The sequence below is a fragment of the Culex pipiens genome, chromosome 1 (genome assembly GCF_016801865.2).
Source record: "Culex pipiens pallens isolate TS chromosome 1, TS_CPP_V2, whole genome shotgun sequence".
Lineage (NCBI taxonomy): Eukaryota > Metazoa > Arthropoda > Insecta > Diptera > Culicidae > Culex > Culex pipiens.
Window position 1 is genome coordinate 14,509,240 of NC_068937.1, and position 17,498 is coordinate 14,526,737.

A 17,498-nucleotide genomic window follows, 5' to 3' on the forward strand; every position below is an offset into this window, starting at 1 on the left:
ATTGACAAAATTGACAAAATTGACAAAACCAAAACTGACAAAACTGACAAAACTGACAAAATTGTCAAAATTGACAAAATTGACAAAATTGTCAAAATTGACAAAATTGACAAAATTGTCAAAATTGACAAAATTGACAAAATTGACAAAAATGACAAACATTACAAAAATGAAAAAAAAATACAAAAATGACAAAATTGACAGTAAACAAAAAATAAACACATGCAGGCAAACTGTCAAAAAGTGCGAGTTTGTTTGTTTGTTTGTCATAGTCTATTAGCTCCTTCAGTCTCCGACCTACCCAGCTTGACAGCACCTTCAAGAGAGCACGACGTCTACCATTTAGTACCTAGTTCCATAAGCAACGCCTGTCCACCAACCCCAAAAAATCTAACCACCGCTTCTTCCCTCCCCGTTCCGTAGCCCCGTCCGGTCCCCCGGTGGGATTCGTCGGTTCCGCCCGGTCCTCGTCGGAGATCATCACCCAGTGGCAACCGCCGCTGGAGGAACACCGCAACGGTCAGATCCTCGGCTATATCATCCGGTATCGGCTGTTTGGGTACAACGCCAGCCCGTGGAACGCCCGCAACATCACGAACGAAGCCCAGCGCAACTACCTGATCCAGGAGCTGATCACGTGGAAGGATTACATCGTGCAGATCGCCGCGTACAACAACATGGGCGTCGGGGTTTACACCGAGGGGGCGAAGATCAAGACGAAGGAGGGCGTGCCGGAAGCGCCGCCGACGAACGTGCGAGTTCAGGCGTTGAACTCGACGGCGATTCGGGTGTGGTGGAAGCCGCCGAATCCGCAGCAGATCAACGGGATCAATCAGGGGTACAAGATTCAGGCTTGGAAGTACGAGATCTACGATGGGGAGGAACACGAGATGGAGGCCAAGACGGTGACGGTTCCGCCGAGCTTGCTGGATCCGCTGGCGGAGCAGGACACGGTCATGGCGGGGTTGGACAAGTTTGAGTCGTACAATATTACGGTGCTTTGCTTTACGGATCCTGGAGATGGTGAGCGGAGCTACCCGATCGAGGTCAAGACCAAAGAGGACGTTCCGGACGAGGTGGGATCGCTGCAGTTTGACGACGTGTCCGATCGTGAGGTGAAGGTCATGTGGACGCCGCCCAAGCAGATCAACGGGATCCTTACTGGGTACCAGGTCAGGTACATGATCAAGGATCGCACGGATACGATGAAGAGTTTCAATCTGAGTGCGGATACGACGAGCTTGAAGGTTGTGAACTTGATCGCGACGACGCACTACTGGTTCGAGGTGACGGCGTCGACTTCGATGGGATCTGGATTGCCACGGACGGCTACCATTCAATCTGGGGTGGAGCCGGTTCTTCCGAATCCCCCGTATCAGCTCGCTTTGTCCAACATTGAAGCCTTCTCGGTGGTCATTCAGTTCACCCCGGGCTTCGACGGTAACTCCTCGATCACCAAGTGGACCGTTGAGGGTCAAACGGCTCGCAACCTGACGTGGTTCACCGTGTACGAAGTACACGATCCGGACGCGTTCACCCTAACCGTAACCGGACTCACCCCCTTCACTCCGTACCGCCTCCGGATCATCGCGTGGAACGTGGTCGGTCCTTCGGAACCCTCCGAACCCACCAAGGACTTCCAGACGATCCAGGCTAGGCCGATGCACCCTCCGCTGAACGTAACCGTCCGGGCGATGAGCGCTACGGAGTTGCGCGTCCGCTGGATCCCGCTGCAGCAAACCGAGTGGTTCGGAAACCCCCGCGGGTACAACATCACCTACCGCAACGTCAACGAAAAGTCCCAGGTCGCGCCGTACAGCGTGGTGATCGAGGATCCGACCGCGAACTCGCACGTGCTGGACAACCTGGAGGAGTGGTCGGTGTACGAGATCTTTATGCGATCGGTGAACGAGGTCGGCCAGTCGGCGGATAGTCCGCACGCGTTCGAGCGAACCCGGGAAGCGGTTCCGTCGTTTGGTCCGCTCGGGGTGGAAGCGAACGCGACCTCGTCAACGACGATCGTGGTCAAGTGGAACGAGGTGCCGAAGGAACACCGGAACGGGCAGATCGATGGGTACAAGGTGTTTTACGGGTCGGCGGGGAGGACGCAGGTTCTGCACAAGACCATTCCGAACAACTCGACCCACACGACGACGCTGACGGAGCTGAAGAAGTTTGTTCAGTACGACATTCAGGTGTTGGCTTATACGAGGTTGGGCGATGGAATGCTGAGTACGCCTCCGGTGAGGGTGCAGACGTTCGAGGACACGCCGGGAGCGCCGTCCAATGTTTCGTTCCCGGACGTTTCGTTCAGCATGGCGAGGATCATTTGGGACGTTCCGGAGGAGCCCAACGGGGAGATCTTGGCGTACAAGGTCACCTACTTGCTCAACGGATCAATGAGTTTGAACTTTAGCCGGGAGTTCCCGCCGTCGGATCGGACCTTCCGGGCGACGCAACTTCTTGCGGAACGGTACTACCTGTTCAGCGTTACGGCGCAGACGAGGTTGGGTTGGGGCAAGACCGCGGCTGTGCTGGTCTACACGACCAACAACCGGGAGATCCCGCAAGGGCCCTCGTCACCTCAAATCTCACGATCCCAGGTGCAAGCCGAGCAGATCACGTTCAGCTGGACTCCCGGTCGGGATGGGTTCGCCCCTCTTCGCTACTACACGGTGCAGTTCCGGGAGAATGAAGGCCCCTGGACAGTGATTCCGGAACGGGTGGATCCATCGATTACTTCCTACACGGCGCTAGGACTAAAGCCGCACACGCTGTACCAGTTCCGGATACAAGCGACTAACGACATTGGACCTTCCGCGTTCAGCAAGGAAAGCATTGAGGTTAGGACACTTCCCGCTGCACCGTCGGAAGGAATCACCGGGTTGAAGGTCGTCCCGATAACCACGACCAGCGTGCGCGTTCAGTGGCGATCACTGCCCAAAAACATGTGGAACGGGGACGCCGCTACCGGAGGTTACCGAATCCTCTACCAACCAGTGTCCGACTTCCCATCAACGCTCCAAAGCACTCCCAAACAAGACGTGATGGGCGTGGAGCAGGAGTCGGCGATCCTAAAGGATCTCACCCAGGACCGCAACTACGAGATCATCGTGCAACCCTTCAACTCGCAAGGTTCCGGACCTCCGACACCGCCAGTCGCCGTCTACGTCGGGGAAGCCGTCCCAACCGGAGAACCCCGAGGAATCGACGGAGCTCCGGTGAGTTCCACCGAAGTCCGGCTTCGCTGGAAGGCGCCCCAGCAGAGCATGCAGAACGGCGAGCTGCTCGGGTACAAGATCTTCTACCTGGTCACCGATTCCCCCCAGGAGCTGGAAGAAGGCCGCAAGCACGAGGAGGAGATCGAGGTCGTCCCGGCTTCGTACACCTCGCACAGTCTCGTCTTCCTGGACAAGTACACCGAGTATCGGATCCAGATCCTGGCGTTCAATCCTGCCGGGGATGGACCCCGGTCGGCGCCGATCACGGTCAAGACGCTGCAGGGGCTGCCGGGACCGCCGAGCAGCCTGTCCTTCTCGGATATCACAATGAACAGCCTGAAGGTCAGCTGGGATCCGCCGAGGAAGCGGAACGGGGAGATCCTGGGGTACATCGTGACGTACGAGACCACCGAGGATAATGAGAGTAAGTTTTTTTGGTTTTTAGTTATTTTTTATTTCATATAGGGTTTTAAGTTCAAGGTGATATTCCACTGCAGGAAAATAAGTTTGCTAACTTTTAAAAAACAAAGTTTTGACAGCTGTTTTTATTTTTTCACTATTTGTTTACACTTTGTCTTTGGACCTTACATTTTTCGCTTTAAGTTGGCCTATACATTTTTCCGCAGTGGAATACCACCTTCACTTTTGTCAAACTTCCAGTAAAAAAGCTTAGAATCTTTAAATAAATGTTTTTCATATTTAAACAAAAAATCCGAAAAATACATTCAAAATTGTTTTGAAATAAAAATCAATCAATTATAAAAAAATATTCTGGGGAACTGCATGTAATTCCATCTAGCACCTAATGTCATCATGTCATCGCTTCTAAAAGGCGTTTTCATATAAAATCGAGTAAAAAAATGCTTGATGTGATGTAAACCGGTAAGGGTTTCTCTAAATAGTTTCGTCAAATAAATTGAAATAGTGAAAATCTAGAATAAAAATAAAATTAACAGATTTTTGTTTTCCTGGAATCTTGAATTTTGAACAAAATTTAAGGAATGCAAAAAAATATTTTTTTATGAATTCTTTTATTTTTTGTTCGAAATTCATTAATTTTTTTGATTTTTTTTAACCTTAAAATTTTTTTTTATATTTTTATATTTTAAGCTTGTTTTTTTTCATAAAAAAAAGATTTTCTGATTTTGTTAGCAATTAATTCATTCACGAAGATTTTTTTGTCTTTTTTTACTTCAAACATAAAAACTCAATCTTTGAATTATTTTTTGCGATTTTTATTTTTTCAATTTTTAAATTAGTTTGTTTATTTTTGATTTAAAACTTCTTATCTCAAGGTTGAACAATTTTTTTTCTAATTTCAGTAATTTGATTTAAAATTTAAAGAATATATAGAAATTAACTTTTTAAAATTTGGAAGTGATCATTAAAAAAAATTTAATATCAAAAGATATTTTAAGATATTTTTGATTGAATTTAGATTTTTTATAAAATACAACATTTCAATTCCCAATTTTTGTTTTATTTTCAAAGCTTGTTCATTTGACAATTTCAAAGCATTTTAAAAATTTGATAAATTTAAAATTTCCTATTTTTTTAATTTTTGAATGTTTGTTTTTAAATATTTTTTATAAATGTTGAAATTTGTTAATTTTATAATATTCATATTCATATTAATATTAATATTTGGGATTATCTCGATTGTTTTATTGTAATTTTTTGGCTTTTGTTTTTTTTTAATTTTATTTTGAAAACATTAAAAGTTATTCAATATTTAGATTCTATAATTTTCAATATTTTTTTCATTTTAGATTTTACTTAAGTAAAGTTCATTTCAAATCATGCTTGATTGCAGCACGCCTAAAACTGTTTTTTTATTTGTTTTATATTCGGAATCATTAAAAGTTATAAAATATTTAGATTCAATAATTTTCAATATTTTTCATTTGAGATTTTACTAAAATAAAGTTCTTTTCAAATCATGCTTTTTTTCTTCTCTCTGTTTTTTTCTTCTCAAATTAGTTTTATATAAAATTACAGAATTATAGAATTAAAATTTTTACCTATTTTTGTTTTTTAAATATAAAAAAAATGGAAGCTTAAAATTTTTACTAACTTTAATCTTTATATTTTGTTGGATTATTTGGAAGATTCAGCATTTTTTTTGCATTGCAATTTTCATGAATTTAAAACCTCTTAGAATTTATTATTTTTATAATTTCCGAAACAATAAAAAAGTTAAAAGTAAAATTTTTAGCCTGAAAAAAATAGATTTATTTTATGTTTTTTTATGTTCCGTTTTTTTAAAAATATATATTTTACAAAAAATATGTTTTATAAGAATTTAAAATTTTTAGATCTATTTTTTTCAATTTCCAAACTTTTTCATGTTTAGATTTTTTTGTATACTAGATTTTTTTTTAATTTTAGAGATTTTCAATATTTTCAATGTTTAAAAATTTCAGAATGTATTTTTTTTAATTTTAAAATTTTTATCTCTGTAATTTTTTTAAATTATAAAATAACAATGTTGAAGAAACGCATCAATAGAACGTTCGTGATATTTAGATTACAAAGCTAAATGTTTAGATCATTGGACGCTTTCTTTTTTATGATTTCCGAAATATTTTATCGTTATGAAACATTAAATTCATCAGAATTTTGTTTTATTGTTTTTAAAATTTAAAATAATATGAAATTTGTTGAAAATCTTGAATTTCAAAAAATATGTAAAAAAAAATTAATTGCATTTTTTATGAATTTGAGACTTGCTTGCAGTTTATTATTTTTTAAATTTCCGAAATGATAAAAAATTAAAAGGTAAATTTTTGTAGCGTGAAAATAATAGTTTATATTGTATTTTTTTGACATTCCGGTTTTTTTTTATATTTTGAATTTAAAAAAATATATGGTTTATAGGAAATAAAAATTTTCAGCTCTATTTTAAAAAATTTCTAAACTTTTTCTAGATTTCTTCTTATTTTTTTAGAATTTTAAAGATTTTAAAGTTTTTTCAATTTATAAAAATTTAAGAGTGTCAAATTTTTTTTTGAATTTAGAAAAATTTATATCATTGTAATTTTTTTAACTTATAGAATAACTATGTTGAGAAACCGCATCACAAGAACGATCGTAATTTTCCGGTAACCGATCTAAATATTTAGATCTAACGATCGCTTGAAATAATCAAATTAAATATCATTTTGAGATAAATTCTCCTAGGCGATCGCAGCGCCATTGCATGACTTCATCAAAGTCATAAATTTTAAGGGTCATCATTAACGCTCCTTCTCACCTTTTTTTTCGCAGAATTCAGCAAACAGGTCAAGCAGAAGGTCTCCGGAACTTCCCTCATTATCCAGAACCTCGAGGAGGAGGTCACCTACACCTTCACGGTGCGCGCCCAAACCATCGACTATGGGCCGGCCCTAAGCGGGAACGTGACCACCGGTCCGCAGGAGGGTTCGCCGGTATCGCCACGGGATCTGCTCCTCTCCAAATCGCAGGCCGCCGTCGACATGTCCTGGCTGAACGGACCCTCCGGCAAGGGACCGATCCTGGGCTATTACATCGAAACCAAGAAGCGTGGTAAGTTATTGTTTTTTTTTGAGGTTATGTTTGACTTTATTTGAAGTGATTAAGAGTGAGGTTACTTTTCTTATTTTGGTAGTTCAGGTGTTAGGGTAAACAAAAAACGATTGCATGCTGTAAAGACATTTATTTAGTCACAAGTAAAAAGGTGCCGGTTTATTTAGAGGGAGAGAGCGAGCGCAGGGCTAGCAGGTAACGGCGTAGACAATAGTTTTGCTACATAAAATTCTTTCTTCTTTTCCATCCCCGCCTCTTCCCTTCTCTATTTATAAATCGCACTTGAAAACGCGAACCTCTCGCGACTCTTTCTCCGGTGCGGGCGGTTTGTTTATTTTGTTGCTTCCACACTGGAACAAAAAAAAAACCTCTAAATCGAGCGTAGATATGGAACACTACTATAATTGTAAGTACTCCCTCACGGGGACCGTAGATAAAAGCGCATGCTAGAGGAACATCCTCACAAAAAAACCTAACCTAACCTGCAATAAATTTCCGCCTGTCTCATTAAACCCGGTTGTTCGCTTTTTGCTTTAAGTTGCACGTGCTAATTTAGTTCAGTGTGTGTGGGGGCGTGGGCTTTCAACCTGTTGTTTCCGTCCGACCAAAACACCTCCCACGGCGAAGTATAATGGATTGCAGCCGCGCGCCACCACGTGTCATTATCGGAAGTTGGCGCTGTTTCCGATTAGGGGGCTTCCCTCACATTTGTGGTTGTGCTCGTGTCGTTTTGCATGTTGTGATTTCATTAATCTAGAACTTCCTTTTGTTTTTGCCGAGTGCATGTGAGAGGGGTTTTTGCTTTTTGACAGCTCGGAGGGTTTTGGGGTTAATTTTGATTGAAAATTTGGTTTGTTTTGTGGGGCCATTCACAAATCACGTGGATAATTTTTTACGATGGAAAATATTTTTTCATGGTTTTATTTATTTTTATTTCTCGCATTTCCAGTCCAAAAATTGTCAAAAAAAACATACAATTTTTAAAATTTGTGCAGCTATTTTACAAATTTCGGGACAACCTTTAAAATAATTGGGTTTTTTTAATAGTTACAAATTTTCTCGGAATCGGGTCCTAAAATTAAGCTTAAATTTGTGATGTTGTTGTTCACAACGATAGAGCTTATTTTTCTGAGTACGACCGCAAAGGATTTAAAACGACCATTTTTGACAGAAAAGGTCCTACTTGACAGCTCGTTCCAGGGGGACCATAGTTGAACCATAGAAAAAATGTAGTCTTGTCAATTTATTTTTTTGCACTAAAATGGTTTTTAAACGTGTTTTTACCGTTGCAAAATAGTTCAAGCTGTCAAAATGGTGATACGCCCTTGTCAAATGTTGCTCCATAAATTTTCTACAAAATCGACTGATTTTGTGCATTTTTATTTATTAATTTGTTTGCTTGGTTCAAATTTTGTTGGGGCCTTCCCTATGACCGAAAAAGTAATTTGGTGTCATTGGCTCACCCATCTAGCCTCCATACAATTTTGGCAACTGTATCAATGGTACTTAAATAATCGAAAAACCGTACCTTTTGATGGAGGGGAGTGAGTGTGCGTGCTGCCGAAAGCAATTGTCTTTTTCATCGTGCTTTTGATTTTGAAGTTTTCTGCATGAAAATGCTAGACTGCGTTGGGGAAAATGTCGGAAACGTCGCGAGTGTGTTGGAGGATCTCAGAAAACATGGAGTTTTACGAAGTTTTGCCATAAGTAGTGATTTTTAGTGAGTTTTCAATCAGTTTGGAGCACTCGCTTGAGGCCGCCATGATGGCGCTACGCCATCCGGAATGTTTTCGACGGTCATGCTGTAGTGTGTGTGATACTGCTGCTTGTTGTAGTTGTGTGGCCAAAAGTGTTTAGTAGAATCGCAAAAGAAATCAGTACCGAAACCGCGGGGGAAAGAGTGAGACAACAGATACTCCAAGCCTGAAAAAATAAGTGCCTTTGTATTGGTGAAAGTCTGTTGACAGCGCTGAGAAGATCGGGGAAGATTCGCGAAAAACGAAACGAAATGAGCAACAAATTGTTAGCAGTTAAAGGTGTGCGCAAAATTGGATTGCGTTAGTGTTAGTGGATTGGAATATTCAGGCTGGTATGCAGAAGGAAACTCTAACGGCATCGGAAGGGGACGTTGGAGACAACCTGAATTTGCTATGCTAAGTTGCAGCGTTTGCTCGGCTCAGGTTGTGCGTAAGCGGTAGAGTAGAGCCTGTGTTTACAGGAGCTTTCCAATCCGGATGCGGTTGGTGCATTACCTGGCGATTGGTGAAAAAGCGTTCTCTGACTGGCTTGCCGAGCCAAAGGTGGTGAGCGAGAGAAGACATAAATCAGAACGGTAGGGACTAAAGAAGCTGTTATTGGAGGTAAGATTTTTCCAGTTTTCAGAGTGTGTTGGCGTTCTGTTCATTAATCAAGGTCAGTCCTCTCTTTTTATTTTACAATCATATTTCTGTGTGCGTTTTGCGCTATTTGTTGTTATACTTGAAATCTGAGTTGCGTTGGAGAATTTGAACGGTGTGCGTCGCGGTCATCACGCAGGATTTTCGTTGCCGTTTCCGTCTTTGTTGTCCCCCCGATTGTGCGTGTATTTCGATCCGGGCGGTTTCGGGATGTTTGACAGTTGCGTTGGAGAATTTGAACGGTGTGCGTCGCGGTCCTCGCGCAGGATTTTCGTTGCCGTTTCCGTCTTTGTTGTTCCCCCGATTGTGTGTGTATTTCGATCCGGGCGGTTTCGGGATGTTTGACAGTTGCGTTGGAGAATTTGAACGGTGTGCGTCGCGGTCCTCACGCAGGATTTTCGTTGCCGTTTCCGTCTTTGTTGTCCCCCCGATTGTGTGTGTATTTCGATCCGGGCGGTTTCGCGTTTTCGCATTTTATTTGGTTTTATCTTTCCACAGCCGGCTGTCTAAGATTTAATCATTTATGCTAAACTCAACACCAAATAACCGGGAATAGTCTCATCCGCATACTCCGACTGATTGCCTTGAGAATGCATAATACATCACACCATTAAACAAAATTTATTGATTATTGGGTCGCATCATCATCCTCTATGTTGAATCCTGGCCATTACCCTTACCCACTAACAAAATCCCAAGTAGAAGTAGTTTTCCGGCACACGCGGGGGTGTGGATATCGTATAGAACCCACCCTTGGTAGCAGCCTGTGCTAACTAACATTCCCGTCCCATTCCCTCGAGATCTACAAACTGACATGGCGGGCGCCGTTGGTGGCCAACGACTGTTTCCTATTCGCACCGGCTCTAGTTTTGATGATCGTGATGTTTAATCTTTTCAGCGCATTCATGCATGCTGTTGATAAGGGAAACATCATTTGATCGTTGAAGCGTGTGACCGGTTGTGCTGATGGGATATTATGGTCCTGTTCAGCAACGGAGAAGGACAACCATGGGTGGTCTCTCATGCTCATGCTCATGCAAACCGTACCTTTTGATGGAATTTTCAGGTCGATTTGGTTTCTTCGGTAAAGTTGTAAGTATCGATGGGTACTTTTCAGAAAAAAATTACACGGATATTTTTCGACGATTTTTAAACTCCTTGTTTTACAAAAAAAAACAATTTCCCAAAATCCAATTTTTTTAATTTTTGAATATTTTGTAACTTTTTAACCCATAAGAAAGTACGCCCACAAATTTTGCCGCAAAGTTATCTGTAATTTTTTGGAAAAATGTGCTTTTATAGAGAAATTAAACATTAAACATTAAACATTAAACATTAAACATTAAACATTAAACATTAAACATTAAACATTAAACATTAAACATTAAACATTAAACATTAAACATTAAACATTAAACATTAAACATTAAACATTAAACATTAAACATTAAACATTAAACATTAAACATTAAACATTAAACATTAAACATTAAACATTAAACATTAAACATTAAACATTAAACATTAAACATTAAACATTAAACATTAAACATTAAACATTAAACATTAAACATTAAACATTAAACATTAAACATTAAACATTAAACATTAAACATTAAACATTAAACATTAAACATTAAACATTAAACATTAAACTTTAAACATTAAACATTAAACATTAAACATTAAACATTAAACATTAAACATTAAACATTAAACATTAAACATTAAACATTAAACATTAAACATTAAACATTAAACATTAAACATTAAACATTAAACATTAAACATTAAACATTAAACATTAAACATTAAATATTCTATTCATGAATTCCTTCAATTTTGTTCGAAAATCTTCCATTCAAGAATATTTATTTGACTTTTTTTCCCAAAAAGAATAGTATTTAATTTTCATGTTTTAAGAATATTTTTCAATTGATTTTTTATTTACAGTAAAAAGGCTTCAATAACCTCAAGCATAAAACACCTTCTGAGTTTTTAAATTATTTTGTTTTTACGAATATTTTCATATTTTTAAATTGATTTTTAAAATAAAACCTCTTATCTCAAGCAAGAAAAATATTTTTTTTTCTAATTTCAGTAATTTGAAAATAAAAAAATATCATAAACTTTTTGAAAATTTTGAGGTGCTTATTCAAATATTTTTAGTGTCAAAAAATCAAAAAAATGTAAAAGAAATTTAAAAAAATAGGTGCTAGAAGCATTAGAATTTTAAAAACATTATTTTTTTTTAACTTGATCTATTTTTGATTGAACTTTGAATTATATAATAAAAATCCATTTAAAAAGATATTTCCCAATTTTTATTTCATTTTTAATTAAAAAAAAATAAATTTTAAATCAAAATGATTTGCAAATTCAAATCTTTTTAATAAGATTAAAAATTTCCAGATCTTTTTTAATATTTTTTGAAATGTTGAAATTGGTTAATTTATTTATATTTATTTTAATATTTTGAGCTATCAATTGTTTCATAGTTAAAACTATTCGAATTGTTTGTTTTTAATAATTGAAAATGAAATACTTTTAAAATTTTAAGATTTTATGAATTTAAATATTTTTTTCATATATAAATTTACGAAAAAAAGTCTTTTTAAAATCATGCTTCATTGCATCACTACTTAAACTGATTTTTTTTTTCAAATTTGTTTTATTATTAAATAACAGAATTTGAGAATTAAATTTGAATGTATTTTTAATATCTTTTTTATCAAAATATTTAAAACTTGAAAGCTTAGACGGACTTAGATCTAAAAATTTGCCAAAAATCATTTTTTCAACCATTGTTTGATCTTTTAAAAGCATTGAAAAGAAGAATTCTTAATATTTTAGAAAATTATGCAAATGTTTTCAAATCTGTATTTTTTTTCTGGGGTCCACTCTGGCTTTGTTTTTTACTAACATTTTCTATATTTTAAGTAAAAAAAATATGCAGTAATTTACATTTAAAAAATAAATGTTAATGGTATGTTTCTATAGCAGGAAATATATAAAAATAATCAAGCAAAAAATTTTAAAAATGATTGTAAAAATATGAATAAAATAGGCAAAAGGTAGTAAACAAGATTAAACAAAAATATTTTAAGTGAAACAACAAAAAAAAAAACATAAAAGAAGAGAAGTAAAGATTTTCGTAGAACAAAAGTTGCTCAAAGAGACCTTCTAAACTAAGGAAAAAATAACAATCTTCTGAAAAAATTGGGCAGTAGAAGGTTAATTTCATATTGCCTGGATTTTATTTTTTTATTATTCCCAAAAAATCATCGAAAATATTAAACATAACGGCAATATTTGGACCACCTTATTTCAGACAGGACGACCCTTATCGTCAAACAAAATAATACAGGTCTAATTACACAGCGTAACAAAATATTTTTTTTATTTTTTGGCAGCACGAAAAAAAATGCTCCTCTAGGGATCGGCTTCCCGAACAAAATGCAACCTGGCGCATATTTTTATTGTTATCCTAACTCGAGATATTCAATGCAGAAGTTTTGCATATGAATCACCCCCCGTCGGAAAATATTTTTTATTTTGTTTTCTCTGTAACTTTTGATCAATTAGGTCTTTTTGGACGCTTCCGGTGTCATTCGACGGTAAATTGTTAGAAAAACTCAAGATTTGGTCCCATTGGCCGGTTCCCGTAACCGGTTCCGGAGGAAATCCGGAATATTGGCCAAAACTGTGCAAAAACTTCAAAATTTTGAAGTTTTTTGCTCTTAATGCGAAGTGAACGCACTATAGCATGAAACAATCCATACAAACTAAAAAAATGTTGGTCCCAGCATGTTTGAAGGTGTTTAATTGAAAAGGTGGCCATTGAGAACCGGTTCCGGTGAATCCGGATCCGGAAACTCCGGAAAAAATTAAGCAATATTTTCACAATTCCAATGTGTCAGACAGATATAAATAAAAGTGTTGTTGAAGCATTCTTTGCTACTTCATATTCATATTACCACAAAAACATGGCCAAGTGGCCAACGGGAACCTGCTCTAAATGTTCCGGATCAGGGAACCTGTGGAAATTATATATTTTTTATTAATGTTATGAAGCAGTTTTTATTAAGACATTTTCAATGTATCTGGAAAAAATCTGAATTGATTCAAAATCAAAATCAGAAATGTGGCCAAGTGGCCAACGGGAACCCGTTCTGAATATTCCGGATCAGGGAACCAGTGGTCACTTGAAATGTGTATTAATTTAAAATAGCATAATTTAATCAGGAAATTTTCTAGTTTTCTACAAAAATCAGAATTATTTAAAATCAGAATCAGAAATATGCCCAGGTAACCAACAGGAACCCGTTTTAAATGTTCTGGATTAGGGAACCAGTGAACATTTGAAGTTTTTATCAAGTTTTCAAAAAACATGTTTAGATTAATGAAATTTAAAAATTCCTGTAAAAATTAGGAACATATTCGATATCAGAATTAGAAATATTGCCAAGTGGCCTACGGGAACTCGTTCTGAATGTTTCGGATCATGTTACCAGAGGAAATTTGAATTTTTAATTAATTTTAAAAATGCATATTTTAATTAATGAAATTTTTAAATCCCTGGAAAATCTGAATGTATTTAGAATAAGAAATAAAAATGATGCCAAGTGGCCGACTGTTCCGGATCAGCGAGCCAGTGGTCACTTGGCATATTTTAATTTAGAAATTTTCTAGATTTCTAGAAAAATCTGAATTTATTTGAAATCAGAATTGAAAATGTTGTCAAGTGGCCAACGAGAATCTGTTCTGACTGATCCAGATCAGGGAACCAGAAATCACATAAAAAGTTTATTAATTAAATAAAAAACATTTTTTTAATTAAGAATATTTCTAGATTTCTAGAAAAATCTAAATTTATTTTAAATCATACTTAAAAATTTTGCCAAGTGGCCAACGTGAACCTGTTCTGACTGGTCACAATTTTTATTAATTTAAAAAATATATATTTATTTTACTGATTTGTTTTAAAGTTTTGGAAAAAATCACAGTTTATTTAAAATCAGATTTAGTAATATTGCCAAGTGGCCAACGGAAACCCATTCTGAATGTTCCGGTTCAGGGAACCAGTGGTTACAATTTTTATTATTTCAGTAGTCACAATTTTTATTATTTTAAAATAAATATATTTATTTTACAGATTTTTTTAAAAATTTTGGAAAAAATCACAATTTATTTGAAAACAGAATTAGAAATGTTTCCAAGTGGCCAATGGAAACCCATTTTCAATGTTCCGGATCAGGGAACCAGTAGTCACTTGAAATGTTTATAGATTTAAAAAAAGCATAATTTAATTAGGAAATTTTCTAGTTTTCTAGAAATAGCAGAATTAATACAAAATTAGAATCAGAAATGTGGCCAGGTGACTAACAAAAACCCGTATTAAATGTTCTGGATTAGGGAACCAGTGAATATTTGAAATTTTTATCATGTTTTCAAAAACATATTTTGATAAATGAAATTTTAAAATTCCTGTAAAAATTCAGAATTTACTTGAAATCAGAATTAGATGTTGCCAAGTGGCCAACGGGAATCCGTTCTGACTGTTCCGGATCAAGAAACCAGTGGACATGCAGGGTTGTTACGGGAAAGTCGAAAGAAAATCCGCGCCAAATCCGCGCTGACCGAAACCTCAATCCGTGCGAAATTCACGCCATATAAAAAAATCGCGACAAACATTCAAGAAACATTATTTCCAAACAAAAAACTAATACAGAAAGTATTTGATAAAAAAAAACTCGTTTTATGTTTGAAGGAATGATAGCAAAAAATCCTTTTAAAAAATACCTAAAGAGACGTCAAGAAAAGTGTCACCAAAAATTTTTTTTTGCGAATCAGAGGGACACTACAATAATTTTGACGAATATAAACGAAATAGAAAATTATAAACCAATATAAACAAAATTTAAAAATCTAATAAATGAAATTTAACTTTAAAAATATAAGCTCAAAAAACCAAAATCTAAAATTTGAATATGATTGAATTTTAGATTTCGAAATTCTAAAAATTCAAAATCTATGAATTTTAATACAGATTGTTTTCCATATTCCACACTTAATTTCGAATAATTCCGAAACAAATTTCATTTCCAATATTTGAAATATTTTCTTCCAAAAATTAAAGAATTTAAAAATTTAAGAATTTAAGAATTTAAGAATTTAAGAATTTAAGAATTTAAGAATTTAAGAATTTAAGAATTTAAGAATTTAAGAATTTAAGAATTTAAGAATTTAAGAATTTAAGAATTTAAGAATTTAAGAATTTAAGAATTTAAGAATTTAAGAATTTAAGAATTTAAGAATTTAAGAATTTAAGAATTTAAGAATTTAAGAATTTAAGAATTTAAGAATTTAAGAATTTAAGAATTTAAGAATTTAAGAATTTAAGAATTTAAGAATTTAAGAATTTAATAATTTAAGAATTTAAGAATTTAAGAATTTAAGAATTTAAGAATTTAAGAATTTAAGAATTTAAGAATTTAAGAATTTCAGAATTTCAGAATTTAAGAATTTAAGAATTTAAGAATTTAAGAATTTAAGAATTTAAGAATTTAAGAATTTAAGAATTTAAGAATTTAAGAATTTAAGAATTTAAGAATTTAAGAATTTAAGAATTTAAGAATTTAAGAATTTAAGAATTTAAGAATTTAAGAATTTAAGAATTTAAGAATTTAAGAATTTAAGAATTTAAGAATTTCAGAATTTAAGAATTTCAGAATTTAAGAATTTAAGAATTTAAGAATTTAAGAATTTAAGAATTTAAGAATTTAAGAATTTAAGAATTTAAGAATTTAAGAATTTAAGAATTTAAGAATTTAAGAATTTAAGAATTTAAGAATTTAAGAATTTAAGAATTTAAGAATTTAAGAATTTAATAATTTAATAATTTAAGAATTTAAGAATTTAAGAATTTAAGAATTTAAGAATTTAAGAATTTAAGAATTTTAGAATTTAAGAATTTAAGAATTTAAGAATTTAAGAATTTAAGAATTTAAGAATTTAAGAATTTAAGAATTTAAGAATTTAAGAATTTAAGAATTTAAGAATTTAAGAATTTAAGAATTTAAGAATTTAAGAATTTAAGAATTTAAGAATTTAAGAATTTAAGAATTTAAGAATTTAAGAATTTAAGAATTTAAGAATTTAAGAATTTAAGAATTTAAGAATTTAAGAATTTAAGAATTTAAGAATTTAAGAATTTAAGAATTTAAGAATTTAAGAATTTAAGAATTTAAGAATTTAAGAATTTAAGAATTTAAGAATTTAAGAATTTAAGAATTTAAGAATTTAAGAATTTAAGAATTTAAGAATTTAAGAATTTAAGAATTTAAGAATTTAAGAATTTAAGAATTTAAGAATTTAAGAATTTAAGAATTGAGGAATTTAAGAATTTAAGAATTTAAGAATTTAAGAATTTAAGAATTTAAGAATTTAAGAATTTAAGAATTTAAGAATTTAAGAATTTAAGAATTTAAGAATTTAAGAATTTAAGAATTTAAGAATTTAAGAATTTAAGAATTTAAGAATTTAAGAATTTAAGAATTTAAGAATTTAAGAATTTAAGAATTTAAGAATTTAAGAATTTAAGAATTTAAGAATTTAAGAATTTAAGAATTTAAGAATTTAAGAATTTAAGAATTTAAGAATTTAAGAATTTAAGAATTTAAGAATTTAAGAATTTAAGAATTTAAGAATTTAAGAATTTAAGAATTTAAGAATTTAAGAATTTAAGAATTTAAGAATTTAAGAATTTAAGAATTTAAGAATTTAAGAATTTAAGAATTTAAGAATTTAAGAATTTAAGAATTTAAGAATTTAAGAATTTAAGAATTTAAGAATTTAAGAATTTAAGAATTTAAGAATTTAAGAATTTAAGAATTTAAGAATTTAAGAATTTAAGAATTTAAGAATTTAAGAATTTAAGAATTTAAGAATTTAAGAATTTAAGAATTTAAGAATTTAAGAATTTAAGAATTTAAGAATTTAAGAATTTAAGAATTTAAGAATTTAAGAATTTAAGAATTTAAGAATTTAAGAATTTAAGAATTTAAGAATTTAAGAATTTAAGAATTTAAGAATTTAAGAATTTAAGAATTTAAGAATTTAAGAATTTAAGAATTTAAGAATTTAAGAATTTAAGAATTTAAGAATTTAAGAATTTAAGAATTTAAGAATTTAAGAATTTAAGAATTTAAGAATTTAAGAATTTAAGAATTTAAGAATTTAAGAATTTAAGAATTTAAGAATTTAAGAATTTAAGAATTTAAGAATTTAAGAATTTAAGAATTTAAGAATTTAAGAATTTAAGAATTTAAGAATT

The 17,498-nt window shown here is 33.6% G+C and overlaps 1 protein-coding gene across 5 annotated transcripts in view; it reads left to right on the forward strand.

The window, feature by feature from the left end:
* LOC120425317 (protein sidekick) overlaps positions 1–17,498 on the forward strand; it is a 157,473-nt gene that overhangs the window by 128,588 nt on the left and 11,387 nt on the right. For 4 of the 5 annotated variants that reach the window (XM_039589789.2, XM_039589793.2, XM_039589794.2 and 1 more), the window contains 2 exons: positions 424–3,645; positions 6,489–6,767. In XM_039589789.2, coding sequence (XP_039445723.1) covers positions 424–3,645; positions 6,489–6,767 — 3,501 coding nt within the window. Of the gene's footprint in view, positions 1–423; positions 3,646–6,488; positions 6,768–7,152; positions 7,174–17,498 lie in introns of all 5 variants that reach the window. The other variant, XM_039589792.2, reaches the window with a different exon arrangement.